This window comes from Lates calcarifer, linkage group LG17 (assembly GCF_001640805.2).
Source record: "Lates calcarifer isolate ASB-BC8 linkage group LG17, TLL_Latcal_v3, whole genome shotgun sequence".
NCBI classification, from domain to species: domain Eukaryota; kingdom Metazoa; phylum Chordata; class Actinopteri; family Centropomidae; genus Lates; species Lates calcarifer.
The window spans coordinates 22177012-22196050 of NC_066849.1; the positions used below are offsets into that span (position 1 = coordinate 22177012).

The following is a 19039-nucleotide window of genomic DNA, read 5'->3' on the forward strand; positions in this document are numbered from 1 at the left end:
GTTTGACATATTGTGCATCCTGAGATGCTTTTCTGCTCACCACAGTTGTAAAGAGTGGCTATGTAAGTAACTGTGGCCTTGCTGTCAGCAAACAGTCCATTCTCCTTCAACCTCTCTCATGAACAAAATGTTTCTGGCCACAGAACCGCTGCTCAAAATCTGAGGAGGTCAGCATTTTCTATACTAATACTCAAACCAGCCTGTCTGGCACCAACAATCATGCCATAGTGAGATTTATTTTTTTTATTTGATGTGAACATTAAGCTCCTGACCTGTATCTGCATAATTTTATCGATTGTCTCATTCTTTTTACTGTTTTTCTATTCTATGTATCAAAGAGAACATAAAGTCCTCTTGTCTGTCCCTCATCTTGAGCTTGAAACCTTGTTCAATGATTACCAAAGCTGATCAGTTTGATTGATTTGTCTTCTTTATTGACAAACAGTGCATTGTAAATGTAAGATTCAGAAAGTTAACAGCTACAAACTCACACGCACGATGTACAAACATTTTACTGTACACTGAACAGCACACACACATTATATTACCCCCCCCCCCCCCCCCCCCCACACACACACTCACAAAGATGCACAGGCGTGCGCATACTCACATTATATTACAGAATTATAATACATTACAGTGGGATGCTCTGACTATATGAGCAGTAACACCTAGAACAGTATTGTAGGTAAACAGAGAAAGGCAGACTACAGCTGATTACTGAGCTGTTTTTCTTTTTTCAGAGAGAAACCGTACATTACATACATACTGAAAAGTATGGCAAGCCATAGAAAAGCAAATAAATTAACATGGGGGGAAAAAAAACTATGAAGAAAAAAAAACCTTTTTCTTCGTGTTTAAAGAGTGTTTACAGCTCGACTCCTTCAGTTCAGGTTAGTCTGATGAAACACTGTGAATGACTGGACACATGGACCAAAGGTTACCGGCTAAAAATGAGAGATCGATCTCTTAACACTTGTGCTATAAAGCAAGACTTTTGTGTTCGCAGTTTTGGGATAAGAGCTCCTCTGAAAATCCACAACAAAACAAGCAGTTTATTTTATCTGTAGAAGAGATCCTTGCCAACATATCCTTAAGAGATGCAGGTTTGGTTAAAAGTCGACAGCCATGCTAGAAGCTTTTGTGACTGTACTTTGGCACAGCTGTGTTTTGAGCTAAATGCTACTCAAAATGACAATGTTAACCTGCTGAAGTTTACCAGGTATTATGTTTACCATGTTCGCCATTTTAGTTTAGCATGTTAGTGTGCTAGCATTTGCTAATTAGCTCTGGCTGATGAGAATGACATTAGTTTTTCAGGTATTTTTCATGAACCAGATGAGTGTTGGACAGATTGAAATTTTGACTTGACATACCGTGATGGGAACAAGAATGTCTTTGACAATCCATCCAGTAGTTATTGAGACATTTCATTTACAAACTAAAATGTCAGCCTCACGGTGGCACTGGAGAGAAAGTCTTAGGACTCCTCAAAAACAGTAGGCTTTATCTTTTCGGGACCAAAAATCTCTGTACAAATTTTCAAGGCAATCGATCAAGTGGTTCTTGTGAAATTTCAGTCTGGGCCAAAGTGGTGGACTGACATTGGCAAGCAATAGGAAATAAAAAAAGGTTAACATGAAGGTCTGGTTAGTTTGACAAAACACTGTGAATGACTCAGCACAAAGGTCAGCAGGTCAAATAACAACATTTAAAGTAGAGAAGACTGTTGCTTTAACTGTTTTGGGATAAATGTTCTCCTGAAAACCACCAACAAAACACTGCAGTTTTCTCTCTTTGTGTGAAAGTGAAACTTGCCAATACATCCAAAATGTTTGTGAAAATAGTGTATCTAAAATAGAAAGATTGCTTGACTTGCTTGCCTTTAAACTGTCAACCGAGACTACAGAAATGCAGACTGGAAGCAGAGAGGTTGTGGGCATTAGAAGAAGAAAGAGGACAGCCGGGTAGAGCGGGGAGAGAGAGAAAGAGACAAAAAGAGAAAGAGTAATCTCTCCACTCCCAGCCTAATTTTTATTCAAACACTACGAGCTTTGCCTCTCATGCCCCCACCCCCCCTTCTCTCTTTTTCAGTTATCCTTCCCGTCTCCTCTTTCCCCCTCTATTACCTATTCCCTTTCACTTTTTCCCTCTCTTCATAACTCGTCTTCTCTCATCTCCAGCCTCCCCTACAGTATCTATTACACCAGAGCAACAGGAGAGGAGAAAACAGGAGTTGGTCCAGCTTCCAGAAAATAACTGCAATTAAAAGATAAATCCACCCTAAAGCACTCAGAGGAGCTTCTGGTGATGCACCTTGCATTTTCAGCCCTATTTTTGTTGTTTAGTAGTCCATTTGTCCTATTTCTGTGCTTAATTGGCCAAACATAATGTAACATCATGTTCATACATTTCCAGCACAGTTACAGTGGAGTCTGAATGGAGTTTTCTATCTAAAACATCTGCTGTAAATGTCAGGTTTTGGTGTCAGTGCCTTTTGTCTGCAGGTGTCATTTTTACTGCCATTCAATGACTGGAGAGAAATTCATCATAGTCGTCTCCATCGGTAGTAATCCCAGCAGACCAGAATACATTTAAGCTGCATGAAATGGCAAGTTTTTACAAAGGAGGTGGGCTGTGGTCACAGACACGGTGGCCTTTTTTGAGAGCAGCAAGTTTCCCAAAAGTAAAACCCAACACTTTCTAACAAAATCATGTCCTAATGAACAACAAGTATTGCATGTAGAGAAATCTAAATGATAATTAAGGGAGGATCTCTCCTTTAAAGGGGAAATCCAACTTAAAACAGTATCTATTCCATATACTACACCCTGTTGAGTTTTTTCACTATGACTCGCCTTTTTTCTGCACATGGAAAGACACATGCATGTGGGTGATGCAGTATACACTCCTGCCAATGGTGCGATAACTCACTAAGAAATGCAGCAATGCACCAGCGAAGGTGGGGACTTAGTGTCAGGAAGTCCAAGAGTGACATTTCTTGCTTGAGCCAGTCAATATGCAAAACAGTTATTACCACTAACAGGCACTAAAAGCAGTGTGACTGTCAACCAAAATTTGCAGGTGGTAGGAAAAACACCCACAGGCTAACAAGCACTGATTCTACTGTCTGAGTCTGGTAAATGAACAAATCTGGCCAGACCCAAAGTGGCCTCTTCAGTATTTTTTGGCATACAGGCTGCAGGTTGGCATCTACAGAAAATACAGAGGAACAGCGAGTGTGTTCGAGAGCTGGTATCATCAGGAAAAACATAACGTCAGTCACCACCTTAACTGCTTTAAGCAAGATAAACTTTGAGTTCTGTGTGAGATAAACTCACACAGAACTCAAAGTGAGTTTGTAACATGATTTAAGATTGTGATGCTTTCATTTGTATGGCTGGCAGCTAGACTGGTAACATATAAATGTAGAGGGCGAGAGCCTTTCTCAGCGTTGGACCCATGATGCAAGGATATGACTGTCCTGGGGGTACACACCAGTGTAGACCCAATACGAATCGAAATTCAAAAAAAGAGCGGGTCCAAAAGATTTGTTCATTCAGTGTGACAGAGAAGAAGACTGCTATCTAATAAGTATCAATGTAAACAATGCAACTTTTAAAATGTTCACAAAAATAACTATTTATGAGGAAGGGGATACAGTCAACACTTCTTCTTCCTCAAGGACGCATTCAATCTGTTATGGTGATAAACACTGAATGTAAACAGTTTATAAGAGAACTCCGCAGGGTATCTTCAACTGGCACTGATGCATGTCAATAAAACTGAACAGCTCCTCATTTTCCTTTGTGCAATGCCAAAAATGTCATCGGATGCTGGGTGATTTGTATTTTTCAATGTTAAATCCTTCATAAAAAAGAGACAAAAATAAAAAGGGGCAACATTTAAAAACTTCAGTGGCTAAACTTTCAATGACAAGGATTAAAAACCTACTTTATCCCTGAATCTGAAGACATGACCAGACATTCAGCAAAGATATAATCAGACAGTGTATTAACTCTGGCTACTCTTCATCACCTAAAACTGGATCTCTCCATTTTCTTGTTTAAGAAACATGGTCACATACACAAATAGAGAACTTGCAGAGGTTTTAGTAATATGTTTCCCTCTTTAAGGGGCTGGATTTAGTGTGGATTTAACTTTTAATAAGCACTTCGGAACATCAAAAACAGTTTTCTCCATGAACTCTTAAAGCACTTCATCTTGGATTAAACTTTCTACATAGTGCAGGATTTACCAATGCAGCAGTGTGGACAACACTCACAACTGTTGTGTTCCTGAGATATCGTCTCTGTGGTGAATATTTGTGCTCAAACCAGGAAGTGCTGTACATCATTTACTGTATGCCTTTATCACCTTTTCACGAACACTGACACAGTAACATGTGAAATGTCTCTGAAAATTCACATCTAACCTAAAATTAAATACCAGAGGAAAAAAAATATGAAGCAAAGAATAGACACATCACATTCAGCTGCAGATGTTATATAATGTATTAAGATACCTGCCTGTGTTGATAGCTTTCATTTACTCTGCATGACATTTTTTAAGGTGGCGTTTAATATGAGCTTTTAGACACATGAGTCAGCTCACTCTTTATTAAACCCTCGAGCCAGCACTGAAACTGTTTTTCCAGAGGCATCTATTTACAACGAATTATGCCTCTGAACCACTGACTCACTCCCAGTTGATCTCAATACTTTCTGATAAAATGTTCAATAAGCTATTGTTGCCGGGCAACAAATGCAATTCTGGTCACCGCGGCGGAGCAGAGTTTTGTCGAAAAGTGGAAACTGAAATGTTTTGGAGGTTTAAAATAGTCACGGACCTCTCAATGTCACAACTTTCATAAATAAAAGACTTTGGGGTGTCCCAGCAGTGGAGATCAGCGGTGCGAGACAAACACAAACACATCGTTCTGCAGGACACATCGTGTTGAAAGCAAACAACTAAACACTGTCACTTCTGTCATTGTGAGCACAGCTCGCAGCGGATGACAAATAAAATCATGACATCCAATCAGCGCTACAGACCGGTAATCCTCAGGATGCGGGTGCACACGCATGACCAGCGGTTTGGGCTGTTGTTTCACAGCTGGTAATTTGCTCAGCGCTGAGATAAAAGAGATCTCCCAGAGCTTCTCCACCAGTGTGCCCCACAGAGAGATCAGGCCTCCATGATATATTCTGTGAAGACTAGTGAGTCAAACATCTCATTTATGTATCAAAACATGATAAACAACCCAACAATTTCCTTCTTGACCCACAGCATTTTGTTTTACTATCTTTCCATGTTATATCTTTGCTCTGACATGTCTGAGGAATCAATCTTTGTTGGCTGTAAATGTGTTTTGCGTGAGGCGCGACAATGAAAAGGTTGCCATCCACAGATGAGAATGTGTATAGGTCACTTCATGTCATTTCATCTGCAAACTGACAAAACAGTATTAATCAGTGATGTCAGTTGGGAAATGTGACTGTCAAAACAGACTCTGACAACAATGACATGTCCGGCAGCCACTGAATCAAAAAAAATAAATAAAAATAATAATAATACAAAGGACCCTGCCTGACTGCCTGTCTGCTGCAGAGTGATGATTACCATCTGGACGGCAGCCATACAGTTCTGACAGAAATGAGATTTGTTTCGTGTGTGTGGACAGACCACGAGCATTGGATTTCTGGTTTGCTCATGTGCTGCATTAATGCTCGACTGGCAGTCAGCTTTAGGGTTTGCAGCCAAATCACAAGAACGTTGGATGAGAATACCTTTTTGTGTCTTTTGAGATTCCCTGGCCACTGTGGTGCGTTTCACAACAGGTGCGTCTCAGCAGCTGGTAATGACTCAATATCCACAGTCTCTTAAGCTGTTCCTCCTCCAAATGTGCCGTTGCCTTCCTTCCTAGCTTGGGAAGTAAGCTGTTGCACTGCTATGGTAAAATATTTCTTTATCTGATTTTGTTGCTGTTTTCTGATCCATAATTGGCTTTACTCAGAGGGCATTAGTGCTGATTGTAAAACATCATCCACTATGAGTTCCCTCTGAATTAAGTATTTTAACTAGGACAGGCCTCGCTGGCTCTCTGCATGGGAAGAGTTCATCTTTTCATGGCTGGATGGAAAACACAAAAAATAACACTATGAAACTTATCTTCTTTTTTTTTTTTTTTTGTCCGCAGTCCACAGCACTTCAAAGTTTGCTCCAGCGATGAGTCAGGCAGAGGAAGATAATCATAGAGAACTCACAAATACTCCAGTGACAATTAACTGTCCGATGCTGTTGTCAAAGCAAATGAGCGTATAGGAAATAAATATCCTATGTTATAATATGTACAGACTCTTCAATATGAAGATAGATTCAAAAACGTGACATTTAACTGTTGGCTCTTGTCTGGATTCAAATAGTGGCAATTTTCAACAAAACACATTGGCCCTGCTGTGGGTCCTGTGTGGTGTCAAGAAACACTGCCTTGCAGACTGTTTGTCAGGCTTTTGTGTCCCGTCATATAAATGTCTGCTCACCCAGACTTCACAGTAGTATCTTTGCGTGATTTATCTTTACATAAAAACCAGGCCATGTCGTCCTTGAATCAAACAGTCAAGTTGGGATGAACTGGTCTGACTTCCATCACTGAAATCTGCAGTTATCTTGCAGATTTTGCGAAAGAGGGGATGGGAATTTATGACTGTAGCCCCCTAACACAGTAAGGTCCAGATACCCAGATACTTTTTTTTTTGGTTCTCAGTCACTGGCTCTTGCACAGCCCAGTGGATTTAACTTTAAAATTTTGGAAGCCAAATGGTATGGGAGAAGTATGTCCAATGACTAAAGGAGAGATCTGGCCATGCAGACACACAAATGGCCACAGTTTGGCCATTGTTTAAAAACATGTAAAATGGTTGAGATCTCCAGGAGCAGCAAACTGAAGTGTAAGAGGGTAAAACAAGAAGTGTAAAGATGACAGCCTGCTCCTTCACAGACTGTACACTGGTCAAAATATTTCATACTGCATCACCCCTCTGTGTGGTTACACAGATTCAGTAGGAGACTGGTCATCAACATGGTGCCTCATGGACTGAACACTGGTCAGGATTTTCTTCTGGTGTCCGGCAAGGGATACTCCGATTCTCTGAAGATCTCTGGGGAAACATGGAAACAAAAACAGATATGAAAAATGTCATATTAGCACAACTGTTATAAAAGGTGTTATGTGTAGGATTTCAACACCAATATATCATCAACACATTAATCATAAGCAGTGCTAGAAACAGAATAAAAAAAGGCACCAACATGCAGCATATCTAAGAAAAGGCTGTTTTTGACTGCTTTGATTAAGTGATGACAAAGTGGTAGCCTATGTTTAAGTAATCATTCTCAGACAGAAAAACTAAAATATATATATAGAAAAAAATATATATCTCATATAATTCTCTCCCAGGTTTTAGCCTCTTTTAATTTAAAAGTACTGTATGCTTTGCAGGTATATCCTTAATTCTATTTTATTGATCTGATATGGCAGTTTTTCTCCATTCCCAGCAAACAATAAAGCATGGCTGGAATTTCAGGGTATGATTTAACAGACATACCACCATGAATGTGTGTTGCAAAGTGAACAGTTAAAAACCCCAAGAAAAGTGAGTTCTGGTTAGTTTCCCATCCAATTTTCCCCAAGTAAGTGTCTTAAATATATTTCACTGGCTCATACCCCTCTTATCTGCTGTCCACACATACTTAATTAATCCCTGTGGGGAAATTCATCCTCTACGTTTGACCCATTCCAACTATTTAGGAGCAGTGGGCAGTCACAGTGCAGAGCACTGGGACCAACTCCAAGTCTGAAGCTGGTGCCTTGGTCAAAGGTAATGGCAGAAACCTCTGGAGGACTATTCATTGACTGAAGAGTTTGGAGGTCAGGGCTAAAGGCTCATTTTGTGTCCAGCAGCTGCCTGGCAGAACTAAACCACACACTGCAACAACATCTGCCTCCATTACAGGCTTGTTTAAGCAGGAGAAAGAATGATTAAGTGATGCCTAAAATAGCTATTGACAAAATGAAAATCTATAGTACATTCATTACTAAGTAAACAAAACTAAAACTTACAGAATTTCTCAGGGACAGATGGTATCGGGAAGTAAACATTATGGAAAAACTCACTTCTAACATGATCGTTTTTTGCAGGAAAACAGTGCAAAAGACAACAAACCACAAGCAGAAACACAAGGTATGCCAGGTATGGAGAAGAGGTACATGAAAGCCAGAGACTGTTGGAAATATGGGCCTAGCTTTACGTAACACCAACACTGTTTCAATTAAATTCTATTCAATTCAGTTTTATTTATATAGCACGGAATAATAACAGAAGTTATCTCAAGGCATTTTTCATAAAGAGCAGGTCTAGACCTTACTCTTTAGATTATTGTAATCACAGAGAGAAACCCAACAGTTCCCACCATGAGCAAGCACTAGGTGACAGTGGCAAGGAAAAACTTCCTTTTAAGAGGCAGAAACTTGCTGCTGATACCACTTAGAAGATAGTAGTGTAATCTGCGCACAGTAAGGACAGTCACCATTTATTTGACAGTGATATCTTGAGGTTCAGTAATGGCACTTACAGCATTTTATATCATGATAAAAAAGAAAAGGATGGAAGTAAGTAAGCCATGGAGATTGTTGAGAGAGACAGACAGGCATGCACATGGACCAGCAGTCAGCCGCCAACCAGCTGCCCTGCCAGTCATCCAACTAACAAGATGCCGACTTGGCAGGTGAGCAGTGTGAGACGCAGGCAGGGGGAGGCAGACAGACAAAAAGAGAGAGGAGGTTTAATGGATAGGACCTACTCTGCTGTGATTTGTGTGACAAGCGGCAAAGAGGTGAAACCAGAGCCCAGGAAGGAGTCTCGATATTGGGTCATCTTCAGAGCAGCCAGCCAGTCTTCCACTGAGCTCACCCTGCTCAGGTCTGGAGCTCCACGGTCTAACAAGGGATGATGAGAAGGACTGCAGAGAGTGGATGCAAGTGAATATAGATAGAGAGGTTAGAAAAAATACTGTATCACAGAAACAGAGAGATGAGATAGGAGGAGTGTGTTTGTGTATGTAAATGAGTTTGTATCTCTGCTCACCCAGGGGCCACGTTGTTGGTGCCGGCTTTGAGAGATGCAGGGTTGCGTATCATTTTGTCCAACATGCTGACAATATCAGGGAACTTTGGCCGAGCGTTCCTGTCTTTCTGCCAGCAGTCCAGCATCAGCTGGTGCAGCACTACTGGGCAGTCCATCGGAGCTGGCAGCCTGAAATCCTGCTCTATGGCGTTTATCACCTGGGGCACAGTTGGAGAGGGGAAAATGGGACAATGAAGAAGGAAAAGACAAGTGGATATTAAGTGTTACAAAATATTGAAAAATCATTGATGCTTTGATGCTATTTTGAGTGCATACATGTGTTCATACCAACAAGTTAGGTAGGCATGGTGTGCGCTTTAAGTACAGGGATGGTATGATAGTTGCGGTCACATGTTGCGATCATCATTTCCCATAAGTGCACAATGGTGGTGTTTGATTTGAGACAACATTACCCTGTCGAAACTCCCACACTACACCACTGAATATGCTGTGTAAAGAATGCACTACATGTAAGAGTGCTAATGGTATCCAATTTGAGGCAGAAAATGTCTTACAACTTCTTCCATTATGTGACATGCTATAAATTGATTTGAAATATGCAGGTGAGGTATAATTTCTAGAGGGATTTGCTCAAATGATGAAGGATTTGATCACTTTAAAGCGGCCATTACTTAGTGTTTGAGTGAGTCTGTGGGGAGGCACAGCTGAATGCAACCCTCTATTCAATTGTAAAGGGCTATGTGCCTCCACCCACACCACCGTCACCCCCGTTGTTGGATCAGGAGGCAAAGAAAGAGGGAGAAATGAATAAATTCAAACCACTCGGGCTGCTTTTGTAATGTAAAGTTTTTGCAGTATGATTGGCAAATAAATATTTCAGACCCATGATGTTGCTCTGCTACAGTAGCTACTGTGACGTTGTGTACAAAGTGTGGTTTTATATAACTGAGGGGATTAGCTTCTTACCCAAAATCACACTTGATTAGTTAAGGTTTATATATATATATATCGCTGAGTGCTGGAGGAGTTATACAAAAATATTTTCATGTTTCACCAAAAAAGATAAGATGTGGGACTTTGGTATATAAATATACAAAAATCCTTGTTTTTGACATAAATTTGACAAATACCAAGAGACAGCAGAAAAAGTTCCACTCTCCGGTAGGGGAAATGGAAGATATAAATGACAGAGGGGAGAAAATATTTTGAAAGAAATTTAATCTTGTGATATGACATCAGTAAATTGCACACAGCATGGTGCTGGTCTGTGATGCTCAGGATATCAAAGGAATGAAATACGGGAAAAAACATCCAACGTTGAGTCCAGCTCTCTCGCTGCTGTGCAGGGGACACTTTATATTTTGCTCTTAAGTTTTGATTTGTCACTTCCTGCAGGCAGACGAGACTACAGTAAGGATGGGATTGTCCTCTCTGTTATAGCTCCTTGGAGATTTTGGCTGATAAGACCGGTGTCTTTTTTTAACAGTAGAATCTTGCCTCATTCAGCTTTATTTAAAACCACAGAAAAAAAAGAAGAAAACTTGGATTAGTTAAGAGGATTCAATGTTCATTTGAGAGCTTCATCCTGACACAGCATGCAGTCACTCGGTATATCCAGATATTTATCACTAAGCAGCAGTGACGCCTGCTGCAGTCTCTGAAGTCGAGGCAGGTAGTTTTACACAGAGAGGCTTCTGATTTCATTATAGCAGCGCAGGTACTGAGGACGATAAAGATCTTTCGAGGTTTTCCTGTGAAAACTTCTAGGCACGAATTCTGTATTGCACAGATATAGTGCTAAATATGGCAGGATACCTTTGGGTGCAGAACATAATTATCCCGAACATCACAGAATTCAAAAACCCCTTTGACTGAGAGAGTAACTAACTGCCTTGCTGCCCTACGAAATAATCAAAGAAAGAAAATATCAAGTTCAGAAATAATTGTATCCAATTATTCTGCCCTCTGTGCCAGGAAAATAAGTGAATATAAGCTTTTTTTAATGTCCCCCAAACTCCAACTGATTGATGATTGCTGATAATGTTTGAAGCTCATATTGTGATGTGGCCTGATGGCTGAAATAGCAGAGAGAACTTCTTCTGTATTTGTAAAAGATTTCAGACAAATCTTCAGTCAATTTATCAACTTTTTTTTTCACACATCACATATCATCTACTACTACAATCTTTATTTACTTTATTTTAGAGACTCAACACAATAACTTTTGGTTATACAAATTACAGATACTTACAGATTCAGTTCCACATAGACATGGTCAATGACAAATAAGCCTGCTGTGGAGGTTTCAAACCGTCGTAATGGAAGTGACAGACTCAGATAATTAAACTCCTTTGAGCACCAGAAAACAATAAGTCTAAAGTCTCTGGCTTGTATCTTGGGTGACGGCTGGATCCAGTACTATGCTTATGATGTTCATGGAAAAATACTACTTAAACCACAGTGGGAAATTCCCTTATTTGCTTTCTTACAGAGAAGAAAGTGAACTAATAAACATGTTGAACTATTTCTTTGAATTAGGGCTGAAACTGTTAAAATTATTTTCAATTACTTGTTGATTATTTTCTCCATTAACTGATTAATTGTTTTGTTTATGTCAGAAAATAGTGAAAAAAATGCCATTGCCCACAGCCCAAGCTTTTGTTCTCAAATTGATTATTTTAATTGCGCAACAGTCCAAAACCCAAAGATATTCAGTTTACTATCATTTATGACAAAGAAATGCAACAATCCTGACATTTGAGGAGTTGGAGCCAGAGAATGTTTGGAATTTCTGCTTGGAAAGTGACAAAAATGATTTGGGGCTGCAACTAACACTCATTTTCATCATTGATCAATCATTTGATCTATAAAACACCTTTGTCCAACCAACAAAGCCCCAAATATTTAATCTACTATAACAAAAAACAAAGAAAAGCAGCAAATTCTCACATCAGTAAACATGGAACAATCACATTTTTGGCATTTTTGCTTAAAAATAATAATTATACTTTAAATTGATTATCATTACAACTAGATGGCTTCTTTAAGAATGTTACATCTTTATTTAAACAATTTATGTTGCACTTCATTCCTGCAATATGCCTTTGTTTTATACTTACTGGATTTTTTTTCTATTTAAAGTAAGTCCATTCTGAATTTTTTTAATGTTTTTCACTAACATTTGAGTCATTTGGTCATTTGGTCATTTGAGACCTTGACATTGCCTCAGTACTGCCAGATTTTCTATCACGTCTTCCTGCCAAAGCGTTCCAGCCTCTTGTCTTGTTATCCCGCCTGCCTCGGTTTATGACCTCTGCCTGTTTTTGGACTTTTGCCAGCCTGCATTTACCCCCCTGGACTTGTCTACCTCTCCTTGCATTGATCAGTGACCTAAACCTTGTTCCACCTTCTCTGCCGGTGATTCAAGATTTGGAGTCCAAATGCACTGTGTTCTATGTTTTTTGTTTTGGTGCTACGGCCTTGTTTTTGTTCACATTTTAATGACGGATTGTGCCTTTAAGAAAGGTGAAGTGCTGTAAAATTCCTTGAAATAAAAAACCCAACATGTTTTCTTTTCACCATTTCTTGTCGATTTTAAACTTACAAGACCGAGTCAGTATATGTGTAAGCCTATATAACTGTAAGCTGAGGGAATTGCTGCGCTTCTACTACTGTAAATGCAACACCAGGGATTTGTCTGCTCACTGGATGAACTCTACTTGACCCCGACACACTTCTCAGGCTTTGTGCCACATAAATTCTCTCTAAGCACCGCTGTCAATCACAATAGCAGCGAGTGTAGTGAAACATCACAGGTCTCTTTCATGATTAATTCATGTCGAACACAGCACCTGTGGCGGCTCCGCTGACAATTTCACCATTCTGTGTTCTTTGAAATTGCATGTGTGTGTGCCTTTACGAGCGCCTGCTTGCATGTGTGTGGTTTAGGTGTGTGTGGAGTATGTGCGAGTTTAGGGTGTGAGGTTCATGCATAGTTAATGCCCCAACAGACCCTCGTTAGCTATAGTAGTAACAGACACTTTCTCCATCATTATACACTGTCTGTGCCATTAGAAAACTGTCACTGTCATTATACCGACTCTCTGTCATTACTGCTGCATAGGCTGTTTCTATTGCTCGGGAGCAACCACAGGGGTATGAGGGGTGAGGCTGCAAGGGAGGAGATGAGGAGAGACAGTAGGAGGGAGGTAAGAGATGGGGAAAAGTGTGAAATAAGGGGAAAGAGATGGCTGAGGTGATGTAAATGCTAGACAGGGAAATGGTCCTTTTCAGACAAAAATGAGGGACTGATTTACGTTCATTAGCTGAAAATGTATTTCTGTCTTCCAGTTGGAAGGGGATTTCACTACTGATTAACTCCTCGTCAGTGGGACAGCTAACCAGTTAATGAGGTCTAAAGCATGTTAAACATTGCTGGAGTGGAGCTGGAGTCTGAAAATGTGGTCTGACTGGGAGAAATAAGACAACAACTCTAAATACTTCCTAAGAGAGCTTTGATTAAGAATATTTTCTCGGTGATAAACACAACTGAAGTCATTCAGTGGTGCTTTGGCAAGTTTTCTGCAGCAACAAAATTCATTTTTAAGTTTAAACTCAAGACAAACTGGAAGCTTGTAAAATTCCTAGGCCACTCTGTGTCAGAGCCATTAGATATATAGTTTCAGAAAGAAAGAACTGGGATTTGGAGCCTCAGCGCTTTGAAGTGGAGGTTTAGTGCCAAAACTAAGTATAATCTGTGTATCACATTTCTTCTCAGAATAGAAACCTAAAAATAAAAAAGTCAGCAATCCGATCTACTGGAACCTCCTTTTTCATGTACTCTACGTGATCCACTTTATGTTTAAACAGTAAAATTGAATACTCAGCCTAAAGAAAGGATGAGAGTGGTGTTTATGTTATGTTAAGACAATAATAGCAGAGTATTGTGCACTTCTTCTGAAAACTGCTCATCATTTCCAGTCTGAATAATATATAAAAATTATTTTCAAAGTATTTAATAGCATATAAATGCTGCAGCAAATTGATCATACTGTACAGGTAATTGGAATATAGTTGTCAAGACAATATAATATTCCCTGAAGAAGAGATCAGCCGGAAAACAAAATTCTGATGCCTTTTGGTCTGATGTTCAGGGAACAAACATTTCTGTGACACTTAAATTGATGTCCTCATTTTCCGTGTGTTTTCCTCGACATGCAGAAACCCCTGCTGTGAGAGACGGCAAAGGAAACAAACAATCACACCCCCAACCCAAACCCCCCACACACACATTCTACAAAGGCTGTGTGTGACTGAAAAAACGGGTAAACGTACAGAGTCTTATACAGTCACAGACATCAATGAGAACACGAGGCAACAAGAGACAGACTCTCTCGCTTTCTTTATCTCTGTCACACACACGCACACAGACACAGACACACACGCAGGTGGTGACTTACATCTTGGTTGCTCATGTCCCAGTAAGGCCTCTCTCCGTATGACATCACCTCCCAGGTGACAATCCCATAGCTCCAGACATCTGACGCCGACGTGAACTTCCTGTAGGCAATTGCCTCCGGAGCTGTCCACCGCACTGGGATTTTACCACCCTGCGAGAAAGAAAGAGGAAAGAGGAGAAGAGAGGGAAAGATAAATTATGATTTTTTTGTTTTATAACTCCACCCTTGATACATATGCTTATACATTTGTCACACAGTACTAAACAAAGGCTAAATGCAGCCCATATGTCTGCCATAGTATGTCATAAATACAAAGATGAGGACTGACTGTTCATGTAATGCTCCTCACAATCCTATGTGTACGCAACAGTCTGTGTCCATGAGTCACCTGCTGCATTCACATTGTAGCGTCACGTCATTGTTTCAGAGGGAAAAAGATGTACTTAAAGATAACGCTGCATATGCCTGATTTTTCTTAGAATATTTATTTATATATATATAGAGAAGACAAAGCAGATGTTTGATAATGTAGAAAGATGGATAACATACATCTGTTCCCCATATATACTGAACATATACATTTTTGCTTCTCGTTTCGAATGAAGACAAAGCAGTGACTAAAATATCTGATTCTGGAGTCCATAAGAATGGGGAATATTGCTACATATTGATTTGGCTGGGCTTCATTCTCACAGGAATATATCACCTCTGTAAACTATAATCTTTTACACTTTAAATTAAAGGAAATGCTTATGAACAGTCACACCATGCCCCCTCACAGACTGCATTTTTGGCCAAGCGGCTCTATGATCCAACACTTTTGTCCAAAGTGAAATATCTCAACAACAACTGAATGGATTTCCATTAAATTTGGGCCAGACATCCTATTGTAAGGATAAGGCTATACTAGATCAGAATTTTGAAGGGCAGCTGTCAGAGAGAGATGCATCAAATGTGAAATATTTGGGTCAACAATGAAAAGAGAAAGACAGAGACAGAGACAGAGAGAGAGAGAGAAAGAGTAGTTCAAACCCTGACTTCTTTCTCACCACCACGCAGCTGGACAATCAAGGTGTGAAGTGGGTGTGAATGTTGAATTGTCGGTTTTGGAAAATTACAGAATTTGTCTGACACAGCCGCCCTCCTATTCGTCATCAGAAGAGTGCAGAGGGAGCAGGTTTTCAAAGCTAGTCAACCATCTGACAAGCTGGTCTGATGGAGAATATTGGCCCCTTTAATGACTACAATGGTCCTCTGACTTCTCATACAGTGCTAGCCTGAGTTCAAACTGTCCACTTACCCAACACTTAAAGGTTCTATATTTTACACTCTTTTACAGTTTTGAAATCCACAAGAAGATATATTTGTGGATTTAAGTACTAAAAACCATCTCAATTTTCATTTCATATCTCTTCTCCTATGCTTCTCTCCGGAGCTCTAGCAAGAACAGGGCGTTTTGTGTGTCTCTGAGCCTCTCTTCTGACTGGCTGAGTGTTAACTGAGTGATGCATGGCCAGGCCGAGGAAAATGTTAAGCAGTTAGTGCTGAAAAAAGCCAAACAGATTCGGACTAAAATGCTCTGGTATTTCAGGGAAAAAGCCTTCAGCCAGTCGTCTCTGATATTACTATATTACTATTACTATTGCTACTGGGAAGGCTGTGCAGTGATATATTGACCTTCAACTTCATGACAGCATATCTCTAAAACTAATGACTGAATGACTGACTGAAGGATGGCCCAACTAACTGTCCATGGGGTGAGGGGACTGTTCCTTGTGGTGTGGGACAGCAGGTGATACAGGATTGACCAGTGGCGTGAAAAGGTGGGTAGGTTAAAAATGACATATATGGTGTTGCAAGATTTGTTTGCTTCCAGTGGGTCTTCATCATCACGTGTAATGTAAAGATTAATGTCCCCTACTATGCTAACATGCTAACATTGGCATTCAGCTTGAAGCCCAAGTGAGTCTAAGTACATGATAAAAGGTGAGTGTGAAAATGAAGAACTGAATCTGGCAATCTGAGCGAGATATGTCTTTCACCACCACCCACAGGACCAACTTCTGCATTTACTGTCCCACTAGTTTTAAGGATCTAACATTTACAAAGTTATCAATTTTTCATCCATTCAACAATTTCATTTTCTAATGAGTAGCAGGCATTATAGCTTCACATGGCTGCTAGCATGGCTGCAGACTTTTAGTGTTGTTTTTATGAATGTGAGTGAAACGGTCCAGCCCCCTGGTTATTAAAATTACCATGGCAACACGCAGGCAGTTTGCTATCTTTTGGCCACAGTAGGACTGCAGCATTTGTGTATCCTCCTGAATATTTTTGCTTGGCTGTTCAGTGTGTGTGTGTGTTTGTGTGTGTCCTTACCAGTGAGCTGGTGTAGGTGGGGTCAGAAGTGTCCTCCTCCAGATATCGTGATAAGCCAAAGTCAGACACCTTACACACCAGGTTACTGTTCACCAAGATGTTCCGAGCTGCCAGGTCCCGGTGAACATAACTCATCTCTGCCAGGTACCTGTAGCATCAACAGGATTTATTGTGTTAATGTGTGTGTGTGTTATCTGTTGCCAGCTACCTGGGCTACTAAAAAAACGGTAATGGGATTTAGTGTGTGTACGTTATCACTGCCAGCTGCCTCCAATAGAACAGAAATGGGATTTAATGTTAGTGTACCTACAAGAACATGGTTGTGTGTTATCACAGCCAGATACCTGCTGCAGTAAAATACAGATAGGATCTACCGTGTGTGTGTGTGTGTGTGTGTGTGTGTGTGTAAGTAAGAGAGTTTCAAGCTGCCAAGCCAACAAGTTGTGGTGCTGTTAACTTGAATAAAGAGCGCTTGTGTTTCTCTCATGTGTATTTATATGGGTGTGTGTGCGTGAGAGAGAGCAGTGTTTAGGGATGTGGAAGCAGCACATCGCAGGCTGCTGTTGTCTGATTAGTTACAAGACATGGCCAGACAGTATTGGATATCTTCACATGAAGTCTCAGTATGACAGAATTGGTATTGTGACAAAGAAATCTAACCTCTCACAGCAATATCTGAACAATCTAGAAAAGTTTGTTCTTCATCTTTATAATGCAATGGATTTCTGTCACCAGAGTATCTATGCGTGTGTGTGTGTGTGTGTGTGTGAGCATGTGTGTGTGTGTGTATACCTCATTCCAGATGCGATGCCCCTCAGCATACCAACCAGCTGGATCACTGGGAACTGCCCATCATTCTGCTGCAAAACCATGAACCGTGACAGGATTATTTTTATTTTCCATTATCAGACTTTTTTCATTTCAGTTATTAAGAGAAAGTCTAGTGTGTGAAAAGATATGTCAGCATTTCACAGAAAATGTCATGACAGGAGCTATAACAAACATTTTTTTTTTCCACTCAGCTGATGGTGTAGCGACTGTGGTCTATGTTTTATGTTACATGTCTTCATGGACATGTTATGTATTGTATTGTTATGTATTGTGATTACAGGAGAGGAAAACCATATTTAAACACACTTTGAACACAATTGCTATTATTGAGGAGATGTCATTCTTTCAACTTCAACTTACAATTTTTATGATTCAATTATCAATTTTATTTATCATCCTTGATCATGAATTAGTGTTGAGACCCTTTTACATTGTGCGATTTTTTGCTGAAAAATTTTTGGTCATCAATCCAAAACAGTCATCCTGGATCGCACTGAGAGACACCAACAGCCAGTTTGAAGCTGTGGTGACCAGAGACAGCCTGCGGCAAAATTCAGTCAGTGTCAGAAATTTAGGATCAAGTGCTCACAGCGTGACTGCTGCTTACAACCCATGTCTACAAACCAACCAATCAGAATATGGCATGAAATGACTCAGAATACACCAGCCAATTTTGCAAATGCCATTTATGAATTACGTTCGGGAAAACACACACACACACACACACACACACACACTTTGGCACCTCTGTTTGCCCATACATGCCCAGTCTGATGCAGACTGTGAACCAGGATTATATCAGACCCATCCCTCCCTAACAGCGTGACATACAGTAAACTTTCATGATCATCAGTCTAAAGGAGCCTGTAGGTGAACGGGTTAGGATGAAGGAGACATTATGCCTCAAACAAAGAGCTTGTAAGATCAGTGAACAGTGTCTGAACACAGTTGGGTAGTTCACAGAGATAATGGAGGCAGTGTGATACAGCCAGGAGGAGGTTATAACAGCAGGCTATTTGACCTATCTTTGAATGTGTCCGTTTGAAACTACTGTAAAGTCTTTAGCCCCAAGATGTGGTCCAATGACACTGCATACAAACTAGTTCCCATACTGAACCTCAAGAACATCCTGGTATTCTTTTAAACAACGACAAACAAACAAATGTGTACAAGCAAACAGAATATTCAAAACAAACAAATCACATATTTTGAGGAGCTGGAAAA

General features: G+C 40.2%; 1 protein-coding gene across 4 annotated transcripts in view; it reads right to left on the reverse strand.

The window, feature by feature from the left end:
• Positions 1-417: 417 nt before the first annotated feature.
• Positions 418-19039, reverse strand: part of LOC108895279 (ephrin type-B receptor 1-B) — a 105484-nt gene continuing 86862 nt past the window's right edge. For all 4 annotated transcript variants that reach the window (XM_051077279.1, XM_051077280.1, XM_051077278.1 and 1 more), the window contains 6 exons: positions 17777-17844; positions 16985-17132; positions 14606-14755; positions 9147-9343; positions 8863-9021; positions 418-7160 (listed from right to left, as the gene is read on the reverse strand). In XM_051077279.1, the coding sequence (XP_050933236.1) occupies positions 7049-7160; positions 8863-9021; positions 9147-9343; positions 14606-14755; positions 16985-17132; positions 17777-17844 (834 nt within the window). In that variant the 3' untranslated portion in view covers positions 418-7048. The remainder of the gene's footprint in view (positions 7161-8862; positions 9022-9146; positions 9344-14605; positions 14756-16984; positions 17133-17776; positions 17845-19039) is intronic.